We start from the raw sequence: 12,458 nt of genomic DNA on the forward strand, positions 1-12,458 counted from the left end.
TAAAATCTGTTTATAACTATATGGTCCAGTTCCCGTAAATCAAGTTCTGAGTATTTGTCATTTCAATGGTAGTTTCCATTAATTTTTCACTTGTCTGATATTTTGATTCTCATGTTTTCAGCCACTAGACACTGAACTCTGCAGTACAGTGAGCATGTAAGAAAACAACTGTTTTAACTTTTGATTTCAGAATTCTATGACAGAATTTGTGCAATGATATAAGACACAAATCGTAGGGCAAAGTAGTGATGGAACTGTAGAACAAATTACTGCAAAAGGTATCAAATCTATACTGGGATTCTAGTTTGATATGGGTAAATTGGATTAATTTGATCCGCTCCCTAATGCCTTTGGGTTGCTGAAACTATAATAAGATCTCCTATTAACAGGACATGTTTACTAATGTTGGCATAGGCTTAAATACATTATACAAATTATTAACAGCTTAAGCCATGACTACTTGGAAAAAAAGAAAAAATAGAGTTTCAGAAACCTAGCAAGTGCTACTTTAATGGAGTTAGATAGACAAGTCTTCATCTGGCTCTGTTGAGAAGTCTGGCTCCTCAGGTTTTTGCAACTTTGGCAATTCAACGTCCTTAATTTTCTGAGCTCCTCTCCTCGTATTTTTAGCAAACTTTGAAGCCAGTATTGTAACACCTAGGTGTTGCTTAGCATGAGCAGAAGATGATGATTCAGTACTACTATGATCTTCATCGTCTTGCTCTCTTTCATTAGACACTTGCTCATAATTATTATATGAGAATGATTCCATTGTGCCAAGACTTTTAGCCATTCTCCTCTTCTTGAAACGACGCCAAGCCACCTGAATGAAGCATGCAGCCCACGTCCTCCAGTGGTAGGAATAGAAACGAAATGTGTGTTGTAGCTTCTTACTATGGAGGCGTCTGAACTGATTGGCCACAAATTTTAAATCTTCAGCTCTTAATGCAAAGGCTTCAACCTCGACGAGGGACTTCACAGTTCTCGTAGAAGAAGGCAAGTTGACAGTAGATTTTGGCAGCAATGCCCAAGCAAGCAACTCCTCACCACAAAAGTCGCCTGGTCTTAGAGTAATTGAATTGAAGAAACCTGTTCGGCCCCCATTTGTAGTTGAGCTTTCCAGCCGCCCTCTGATAATAAAAAGCATCTCTGTAACAGGATCACCTTCACGAACTATGTAGGTACCCTGAGTACTTAAGGAGGATACCAAGCGCTCACATATGGCGTCTAGTAGCTGATCATCCATTTGTGAGAAAAATGGAACCTGCAATTTGGTTAAAATCAATGGCTAATTAAGTACCGAAGTAAGATACAGGAGTCCTTCACAGGTTAATTGACATGAAAAAATATTATACTATTTCCTTCAGATGTTGTTTTGCCAAGCCTGAGACTATAATATCAGGAAATAGAACACATCTTGGACATAAGAAATCAGGCCTGTACCATTGAGAAAGATTACTTGAAAAAGAAGTTACCCTTCGAACAAGGTCCAAGCAAAGGTGGCGTTGGATATCTCGGCGAAGATCTGTAGGTAGCGCATGTAAGATTGATTCTTCATCAACTCCTCGAGTTGCAAGCCACTTATACTGAACAAATCGCCTTACACGTTCTCTAAGATCTTGAGGGAGCTGGCGATGTCTCATCCACTCCTCAGTGTCTCGCCGCTTAAGTCTCCACTCCTCAAGTCTCACAGTGATGGATTGCAAATAGGTCTATACAAAATAGAGAATGGTTAAAGGGTGAAGTGTAGGAAATTTAGGGAACTGAACAAGAAAATGAATGACAGACAAATATGGCAAGAATGTACAAAGGGTTTTCCAATACCTGCATGTTTCCAATTAAATGGGCAAACAAAACCAGACCCAAAATAGCAATGAGTATAGCAAACATGGTTTCCCCAATGAATGTGCTTGTGGTCAAAGTCTGGCCATAAGAACTGCAATTTATAAAGTAGAACAAATAGATCAAAATTTTGTGCAAAGAAACACATTTAATTCACACTACAAGCACAGTTGATATGGAGAAGACAATCAAATATCTTTGTTACCATACAGAAAACTTAGATTATGCAGCATAAGTGAAGCATACCTCAAATTCTGTAAGCCCCACCAGAGACAATAGAAATACTTCTCAAGGAACTCTAAGGATACAACATTATTTGTCAATGCATTTCCAAATATGCCATATTGGAAAACTTTTGAGTTTGTAGGATCGCAGTTATTAAACACAACAGTACTATTCTCCCATAACTGCCGATCATCATTACTCAGTGTGCCACAGTCCAAGTAATAGAGAAAGCATTTTGCAGGACTAAATTCCTTTCTGCATTCAGATTTCCAGCATGTTGCATACCGTTCAATTGACAACAAATACCACGATGCTCCTAAGACCTGCAAAGCAGAAGCCAAATTATTGCAATTTACTCAAGTCTAATAATAAATAAACAGAATTAAAGAGAGAGGAGAAATTACATACATGACTGGCCAACATGTACAGCACAAGATTATATGCAGCACCAGCCCAAGCAGTCTTTGTGACAACTCCAGTGGCTTTGATAATCTGGGCACTTAATGGGAAAATCAGATATAAGCGTGGAACATATTGGAGCAGAACAATCAACACAAGCGCATTGTTTGTATGATCAGCAGAGGAGCTTCTGACTGCTGGTATAATAAACCATATCACTATCTGGCAAATAAAGAGAGACAAAAAGAACTATCAGATCTTATTTTTTACTTTATCTTGTGGCAGTGACAAACTTCCAAAAATATAAGGGAGCAAATCATGTGCAAAAAGAGAATAAAAAGATGTTTAAATATTATGATAGATGTTATGATTATCAATGTGCCAAATCTAGTCATTATCAGAGGCAGAAGCATTCTATTTTCCTCATCAGTTTCTGCATCTTGTACCTAACTTCAAAATTGCATATCAAACATATGCTGAGGAATAGGCCTTTATTGCTAATCAATATACAAACTAAATTATGGTCTAATTATATCAAACATTCAAGATTCTACACAGTAAACAAATAGCTGAAAGCAGTTCACGGAAAGTACCTGAGGAAGGGGCAGTGCCGCCAGCAGATCTATGAAAAAATCCGATTTTAGATACCGCCATGAAATCTCCTTTGGATCCATAACAAGTTCACCCCTTCCAAAAATTCTTGAACTAGGAGATACATAAGCTGTCCGGAACTTTATAACCACGTGCAACATATAAAAGATATCGGCAAAGGTTCGGAAAAAAGTTACAATGATCCCCAAATTCAAATCAGTTGTCATACATGAACCGTTACCATTCTTTTCTACTGATGGAAGATAAAAAAACAATGGATCAACAAATAAAGCTACTAAGCACCAAAAGAGAAAAACCCTGTTCCACTGTAAGATAACTTCACTTCCTGGATCAAGAATTCGCTTCCTCCAAGGCTCTATATTCTCAGGGAAAACTTTGAGCCCTCCAAATTTCGAAATTTTTGAAGCGGTTCTGTTTCTTTCAAAAATATTTCCTTCTGTTTTCAACAAAGGAGCCGATGATTTATACACTGGCAAAGACTTCTCTATGTGCGGAGTTTCACCTTTTCCATCATTGTAAAACCTGCAAATGACCAAAAAAAAAAAAAAATATCAATGACTGAAGTCTCAAAAAAAATAAAAAAAATAAAAAAAAAGGAAAAAAGAACAAAATACCTCACTAGCTTATCTTTCTTGAAGTCCATATTTGTAAACTGTTCACATGAAGAACTTAAAACAATCTTTTTCAGACAAAATCTCTGTGAATGTTCTGTTTTTTGACATAGTGCTCTTTACTTGAACATCTTTTCTTCAAAAAAATGGATCTCAACATAATAGTTGGAGCTTAAGCGACATGTTTCTTCATAGAATTTGTTGGGACACTTTACAGTTGAGAGAGGAAGAAGAAAGAAAACAGGTGGTAACCCGTTTGACTTCAACTAAAAACCCACCAAAAAATAAACTAACAGTAAAAGAGAAGAAACACAGCTCAGCTCACGTAGTGAGTTATTACTATTATTATTATTATTTTCCAAGCTTGTAATAACTTACAAGATAGAATTAAGTTTGAGAAACAGAGATAAGAGAAAGGACGTGAAGACCATGACGAAGAAATCAAAATATTAAAATGTGCATTGAAGTAAACAAGTTAAAAAAGGAAGATTTTGATTAGCAGATTTCCCGGAAACTTTGATTGAGTCTTCCGTTTTTGTCATATTGATAACTGGCAGACAACATTACAAACACTGCACTTTTTAGGAGCCACGACCATCCTCTGTCATGGGAACAGTATCCAATCAGTGGGTCCGATTTCTAACAACCGTAATCTACCACGTCATCAAATATAATGTCCCACAGTATAGGATTAGATTACAATAAAATTAATTAATTTCTTTAAAAGGGCAACGAGGAATTTCATGGTTTTGATTTATAAAAGTAAAGAGCTTTGTCTTTCTTTATGTAGAGAACCAATTTTTTGACCGAATGTTTGAGAAAATAGTCATTGTTAAGCTTTGGAATTGAAGATCTATTTTAATGCAATCTTAAGCATAAGTGATTTTCTTATGGAAAGCATTGTATATTATGTTAAATTCATATACATTTCTTTTGAGGCTTCGTTAAAAGTGGTTTTCATCCAAACTCATTTGGCCATCGATGTGGTGAAACATAACGTATGAAGAACATGATTAACTAAACAAATTCTGACAGGTTAAGAGGCATGAAACAAACAATGAAAACACGTGGTACCAAAGACATTATAAACAAGTGGCATGGGTTGTGAGTGGAACATGAAACAAAGGCGAATGCACGTGGGGAAGTTGAAATCTCCACCGATTTAACAGCAATTTGTGGAATAGATAATGGTGGTGCGGTGCCTTCAAAGCGACTCCCAGTTTGTAGAGTCAACTTGGGCGTAAGAAAATGCATTAAGAGGTTGTTGGCAATTGACATGAAAAGTGGGGGATAACATGACACACAATTCAACTAATAATTTAAATCCAAGGCTACAAGTGTAATTGAGATTAGCAACAATAAAGCTTTTAGTCTTTATTGACTAGAGCCACCATACTTAACGGAGTTGAATAGGAAGACACCCATTATTTATAAAACTGGCTTTTTAGCCAGATCAACTGAATGTAATGTAAACCTTGGAAATTTCTTGCACGGAGTTCAATCTTTAGCAAAAGACAAACTTACTGTCACATCATATCTATTGATTTTTTAACGCTGTTTACACTCACAGAAACAAAAACCGCCTCAGATAGTCATATGAAATGATTGTATCCCACTTCAAGCTTAAAATATCTTATTCCACCCAATCTGTAGACTTTAATGCATCTTTACTGTTTTCATAACAAAAGAATATAAGCACATTGATTGAGCAGCCATTTTCACGGCAAATAGAGATTAAGTACATTTGAGCGATAAAGCGAGAGCCAATTCCAAGGTCTAAAACCTTCACAAATCAACCGGGAAACGGGTTGGATGGATTGTAACTTCCAAGTAAAATATTGGTGATTTTTCAATGTAATAATATTCAGTTCGTGCGCACGTTTTATTATCAAAGGCTATATAGCTTTTGGCAAGGCATACATAAACGTACTGCAATAATAATGAATTGATGTACCCTGCTTACGGAAATTGGAAACTCAAATTTTCTATTGACGTGTTTAACATGAAAATCCTTGAGAATCATTCAACTCAGCAAGCAATAAATTAACGTCAGGCTCATGAAATTAAAGCATTTCAACGTATTTCATTACAAATAAAGTAAGACAATTACCAATCCATATTGCATGCAACCGACAGTGACATTAATTAATCAAAATCAATGACAATGAAGGACTAGGACTTCATACGACTCCTAGACCTCTGCAAGTCTTGGTCTTTTGATTCCAGGACTAAAATCCTGAAGGCTAGAATCTAGTGATGTTAACAAAACCGAGATACCGCTGCTTAAACTACTCACCAAAATATGAAGCAAAAAAATAGTCGACATCACTGGCGATTGAAATTTTACGGCAGATCTAGGAAAACAAGCATGCCATTACCACAAACACAATACAGATGTGCTGATTGGAGTAGGGTCGATCCTCCAGCAGAAGATAGATACCAAAAACAAAACCAGGAAGCCACTTCATCAAGGAATTTGTGCATATTAAAAGTCGTACGAAATCCTAGATCAAAAATATTATCTGGGGCAGAATATCTCAAATCAGCTTAGGAAGGTCTTCAGCCAAAGGCCAATTGATACTGGACCTCTCAAATGGCAAGAGCTCCTCTAGCAGCTAAAGCAACATTAATTAGCCAAGGTCACCAACAGAAATGATTACTCCATGACCCAAAATTGTATACGAGAAGACACTTTGGGCGAAAATAAAGATTTTTCCCAAGCTCATACCACAGAACTCCATGTCTAACAAAATGTGGTAACCAATTTGTTTCGGTGCATGCTGAAAAATAGAGATTAGGATCTAATAACCAAAACCAATCAGATCCAATCATAAGATAATTCCTCCTTGTCATCTGGATGACAAAACAGAATATTGGAAAAACAAGCAGGTAAAATTCCTTCCATTTTGAAGTCAGAAGAAGCCTCTTCTTTAACATAAAAGAATCAGAAAATAGTGCATGTTCCCAAGTGTATAGACATCTTTATTTCTATTAAATTCACACTAAATTTTAATTTTAAAATTCCAAACCCCATTTGTTTAAGAGAACCCAAGAAACCCAAATCTGTAGAACAGATTAAGTACCTTTCAGAAGTATTTGAAGCAGCTCCTCTATCCAATTAAGTTAACTAAAAGAAATGCCACTAGAATTTGAGGAGAGGCGCTTCACAGCAGGAGATTCATTCAAACAGAAGCATCTAAAGATGAAGCCGGTTGGGACCCACAATCATTGAAAATTGAAGATCCCATAGCAGGGCAGCACACAAGAAGCCCCAAGGAAGTGTAGAACCACAAAACCAATGATGCAGACCCAGAAGACACCTTGTCCTCGACACAAAAAAGAAAAGCATGTACTTTTAGCACAGTTCTTAAAAACTATCTCAATAAAATTATAATAATAAATTCTATATTGTTTTGACAAAGAAGATAATGCAACTACTCATAGCTAAAAGAAAAATAGCCAACATATAAATGAAGTAAGAAGAAAACTTATCCAAATCCAAGAGAGCCTGAGGGCGTCACCCAAATAAAAACATAGTTGTACTGAAGTCCAAATATACTAAACACACTTAATCCAGTCTCCTCTCAAAAAAGGCAAGTTACCAAGTTTACAATGCTTAGCTTCTGCTGCGGCGACGATCCCTTACACCATTTCTGCAGAAAATTTGACAGCACTGATCAGTAATATGGTAAATGAAATGCCAGACACTCATCGATACTAATGCTTGCATGAGTGCAACAGTTGAGGTATTGTTATGCCTCAAAAAGAAGCTTCTCATGGCATTTACAAAAAAATGTAGGTAAAAAGTAAAATGACTCAAGGAGAACTTTACCCATTGGCAAAAGGCAACTCGTCACGTCCACGGTACGGTGGGGGTGACCTGCTATAACTGCGTCCACGAGGTGACACACTGCGGCGTCTTGGGGATCGCCCACGAGGACTGTAACTCCTGCTTCACAACATCGGGGAATGTCAAACAAACATTTTAAAAATCCCAACCAGTTTATGGAACCAAATTACAATACCTATCTTTTTCTCTCATAAGAATCATTAAAAAATTACATCACACATATGGGAGATAGCAATCAAAATCCAGAATATAAATAATCTATGATAAACTAAAAATGCAACCTAGAAAATCACCATCAGAATCAGTGAAATTACCTTCTTCCATAACTTGGACTCCTGCGGTATCTAGGGCTGCGGCTACGACGTCTTCCTGAACCACCACGTAGTCGACATTCACGGGCAAAATGACCAGGCTCGCCACACTCATAGCACTTCAAATCAGAACCACCAGAGCGACCACGACCCCCACCGCGGCCACCACCTCCACCTCTAGAATTGTGAGAAAGCTCAACCCTCCATCCATTCTTGCCTGTTTCAAACATACGAAGTAACAAGTTAGGAGATATAACGCCTGAAATGTTAAAATAAGATACAAAATAAAAATCTTTATGAAATATAATAGGATATAGCTGTTAGATATCAGATGAACAAGAAGAGAAGGCAACACCAAATACAGCATGCTGAACCTTCTTTCCTGCACCAGGCTTATGCCATTATTCAAGCACCCAAGCAGGAAAAAATTAAATTATATCATTGAGAAAAGCAAATCAGAAGCATAATTTACATGGCCTGAGATATGAAGGATCCTCTTAACATACCATCTAATTCACGAATTGCATCCTGTGCATCCCTGTAATCATCAAAGTCAATAAAAGCATAACCTGGAGGCCTTCGAGCAACCCAAACACTGCACATAAGACATTAACAGTATTAAAAGCTGATTTCAGAAAATGAGAGAGAAAAAATCAAATTTTTATCTCTATGTCTTAATAAGCAATGGATAACTCCTATGTCCACCCTTCAAAACCTGTTGAACTTGATAATAGTTAAGACCATTGGTGCAATTTCATCGAAGAAAGGCAGGGGAACTTCAAGCAACTTCGTACAGTACAAAGTTGCAAAAAGTGTTCGGTCTAGAGACTGTACATGTACATAAACAAAGAGAGGAAGTAGACAAGATTCTGCACCACCAATTCTGCACCACTAATTCCTCTTGACTGACAAACATAGAATCAATCCCCACTAGAACCATGGAACTTTATTGTTCACCAACCAATCACACCCATATCAATGTCCATCTCATTCACATTGGAATAAAAAATTGATCTTATCTATCAATGCAAAAGGGACGTTCACAAAATCCCAAGATCCTTTCTTGAGTACGTACACAGTCAAACTCAATAAACACTCATAAAAGATGACAACTTGATAAAACACACCCAACAACATCAATTAACACAACAAATAACGGAAGTAGCAAAAACTGTTCACTGTTAACCATAGGTACTCAAACAACCAATAGAAAAAGACAAATTCAAAAATTAATTCTACCTTCGAATAACTCCAAAGACACGAAATTCGTCTTCAAGATCCCGCTCAGAGACTCGTGAATCCAAGTTACCAACATAAACGCGAGACATTTTTTCAGAGAAACCTGTCAGATGCGCTCAATATTAATAACCAAAGAGTTCAATTCCATAAAAAATCAAAACATTAAACAAGCATCCACAACAATACTTACAAAACTGAAATCTTATATGCTAAAATTTGAAAACATAACGCAATTAACTAATCGTATCGTAAAAATTCTCAAGTGAAGCGTAACCAGCTGTTAAATAAAAAATATTGTTCAGCTTCATCAATTGAACACGAACGACAGAAGCACGAACAAAAATAGAAAGAGAGATCTGAAACCTTAGGCGATCTGCAGAGAAGATATTGAACCCTAATGGCAATCGCACGGTTTCTGCTTTGTTTCTTTGTATGAATGTTAGGGTATTAGGGCTTTGGAATTTATATAGGGCAATATTACAGGTCAGGTCCCTTCAAAGTTGTTTAATTGTATAATTTCCCATATTTCTTTGGTTTTATTACAATTTTTCATACTCAAAACAATTTTTTTATTTTTGTAAGCGGCCTAACTAAATTATAATAAATTATACACTAACTAAATTATACTTCAATGGTTCATTTCGCAAAAAGACGATTATAAAGTTCATTAAAGGAGCCAGACTTAGATTTAAGAACTATCAATAAAGCTCCATGAATTGGCTCATTGGTTGGATATTTGTTATCATTCCCCCACAAAGTATTAATATTAAACCAATTAGTGTTGGTGGTTTATACTTTGCACAGGATTAACGCTCACACGTTCAGGACTATATGGAGAGAGAGGAGAGGAAGAGTGAACTGCCGTCATTTCTATTGTATTGTTGCAACACTCGTGAAATTCAATAAAAACTTCTCTATCTTGAATACCAGACATAGTTCCTATATTGGGAACGAATCAAAGTAAATTAATTGTCTTCTTTATTTTTTTGTTTCATTATTTTGTATGTTTTGGCGATTAGATTTCAACAATTAGAATGTCTTTATCATCACAGTAATTCTTTCTTTCTCAATAATACTAGGCTTATACCACCATCTTACATCACTCTCTCACATCATCAAAAAGCCACGCAATTTCCCCCCAAATTATTTTTTAAAAAAAAAAAAATTTAAAAAACCCAAAATTTCATTTGCCCCTAAATCTAATCTCTCTCCCAAAACAAAATCATCTGAATCAAACTCTCTTCTTCCCCTAAATTAGAAATCTCTCTCAAAGTTGCCCTACAATCAATCTTCCACCACTATCATGTGCAACTCCTCTTCCCAAAAAAATTTTCTCCCCCAAAATCCAATTGAAACCCTAGAATGGAACTTGAACTCAGCACCGCAGTTTTGACGAGCTCATCAGCATAGGAACCAGCACGAATGGTAAGAGCAGAAGGGGTGTTGGGGTGGCATCTAACAACAGAGACAAAGGGCTGACGGATTATGGTCTGGCCCTTAACCCACTCAGACTTGTCAAGAATGGGAGATGACTTGAGGAGAGAAGTTGATGCTGAGGCCATTGTTGTTGTTGTTGTTGTTTTGGTTTTGAGAGCCTCTACCTAGCCCTTCACCCACTCGGACTTGTTGATGTTTCTGGAGGAAGGGTTATTGTTTCAGTTTTTTTTCTCTCCTGGTGCGTGGGTTGACTTTTTGGTTTGGGGTCCTGTGTTGTGGCTGCTGCAGACCCATCTCTTGGGGTTGTGTGTGGTTTGTGTGGCTAGTGAGAGGGACTGGCAGTTGGGGGGTGTTTTTGGTGCTAGGGTGGTTGGCTTGGAGGTTGGCTTTGTGGGAGGAGGTGAGGGTTGCATTGAGGCAGCTGGCACTGGGGTCTTTATGCGTTGCTATAGACTCATTTTCTCCCCTACTGTTGCAATTTTTTTTACCAATATGGGGCTGTTCTTGCTGCTTTTTTGTTGGTTGTCCATTCTTGCTGCTGTGTTATTGCTTGGATGTTATTGCTCTGGTTTGTAGTGTGGGGCTATGGCTGATTCACTTTTCTAGTTTATTTTTTGCTGCTGTTTTATGGGCAATTTCATGCTCCTGCTCCAACATATATAGACCAAATATTTATCAAAAGTCAATGGTATATTGGTCTTGTCCTGGTTATATTAATCATATATTAAGCAAACTCTAACCTTTTAGTACTGGCAAGATTCCTGACAAAGAGATACTGAAGATTGTGAAGGAGAATTTTGATTTCAGGCTTGGAATGATTTCGAGTAACCTTGACCTTAAGAGGGGTGGCAATGGCAGGATTTTGAAGACTGCAGCTTATGGACATTTTGGTAGAGATGATGCAGACTTCACTTGGGAAGTTGTGAAGCCTCTCAAGTGGGACAAAGTCCAAGCTTAATCAACTGGGATTCAGTTTTCTCTGTTTTGGGTATACTATACTTTACCCACTAAGGAAAATTGCCTCTTAGCTGTTTTGTTTTTTCATATGTTTTTGTTATGTTTTATATGTCCTATCTGTTTGAATGATGCCTATATTTTAGGCATAAGGAGAAGTGAATACAGATTGTATTGAATGCCATTTTGTTATTGCTCAAATGATATATTGATATATTAAATGAGAATCGGCTGACAGTTGGGTTGGAAAAATGTGAAATTTAGTTCTTTCTCTTGATAAAATGTGTCCTTGTCCATGATAGAATCTTATTTTGTGTAAGATTTTATTCTGTCTAATATTGAGCTATATTACAAAGTGTTATGGTCAGTGACTTATTTTGTTCAATACACTCTGATTAGAAAGAGGTGATTCATTTGAGCATCCAAAAAACTCAAACTCAAACTCAAGAACAAGCTTGCAAGAGCCAGAAACCAAAAAATAGTATTGGACACCATTTCTAAGCTCAAAACTAAAGCTCTTATTGACTAGTTTTTGCTATGTTTTGTGCTGAAAATATGAAAGTGCGGAGGCTAGTTTTATAGCCGATAAGAAGAAATTTATGCAGATTTTTTAACGTAAGTGATCATTCATAGGAGAGTTATAGATGATTCAAAACAAGTGTTACAAACTTTAAATGATGCATTCATAATCTCTTATTTCCACCCTAATAAGACTTCAATTACTTGCTAGATTTTTTTGTCATGAAACTTAAAATAAAAAGTACATCCAAGAGAAAATTCATCCAATAATGAAATAGAACCTCAATGTTGCATTATAAAAACTTGTACACAACATATATTACAACATATATTATAAAAATGTGTACACAACATACATTACAACAGTAAGAAAATAAAGTGATGAGTTGGTTGTTTTGATCAGCATCAATACTCTCCTCTGATCAGCAAGCAAAAACCCAATCCAACCACTAAAAACTT

The 12,458-nt window shown here is 36.6% G+C and overlaps 2 protein-coding genes across 2 annotated transcripts; both read right to left on the bottom strand.

The window, feature by feature from the left end:
* Nucleotides 1-204: 204 nt before the first annotated feature.
* On the bottom strand, nt 205-4,182 carry LOC116134861 (probable cyclic nucleotide-gated ion channel 14). The gene is made up of 7 exons (XM_031420536.1): nt 3,693-4,182; nt 3,060-3,600; nt 2,476-2,688; nt 2,089-2,390; nt 1,825-1,936; nt 1,476-1,712; nt 205-1,264 (listed from the first exon to the last, which is right to left on the bottom strand). Exons 1-7 carry the CDS (start codon nt 3,719-3,721, stop codon nt 518-520), a joined length of 2,181 nt encoding a protein of 726 aa, XP_031276396.1. The 5' UTR covers nt 3,722-4,182; the 3' UTR covers nt 205-517.
* Nucleotides 4,183-7,053: 2,871 nt separating this feature from the next.
* On the bottom strand, nt 7,054-9,577 carry LOC116134871 (serine/arginine-rich splicing factor RSZ22A). Its single transcript, XM_031420549.1, has 6 exons — nt 9,453-9,577; nt 9,090-9,192; nt 8,357-8,445; nt 7,854-8,067; nt 7,522-7,638; nt 7,054-7,342 (listed from the first exon to the last, which is right to left on the bottom strand). Exons 2-6 carry the CDS (start codon nt 9,176-9,178, stop codon nt 7,306-7,308), a joined length of 546 nt encoding a protein of 181 aa, XP_031276409.1. The 5' UTR covers nt 9,179-9,192; nt 9,453-9,577; the 3' UTR covers nt 7,054-7,305.
* Nucleotides 9,578-12,458: the final 2,881 nt, after the last annotated feature.

This window comes from Pistacia vera, unplaced genomic scaffold, assembly GCF_008641045.1.
Source record: "Pistacia vera cultivar Batoury unplaced genomic scaffold, PisVer_v2 Contig292, whole genome shotgun sequence".
Taxonomy (NCBI): Eukaryota; Viridiplantae; Streptophyta; class Magnoliopsida; order Sapindales; family Anacardiaceae; genus Pistacia; species Pistacia vera.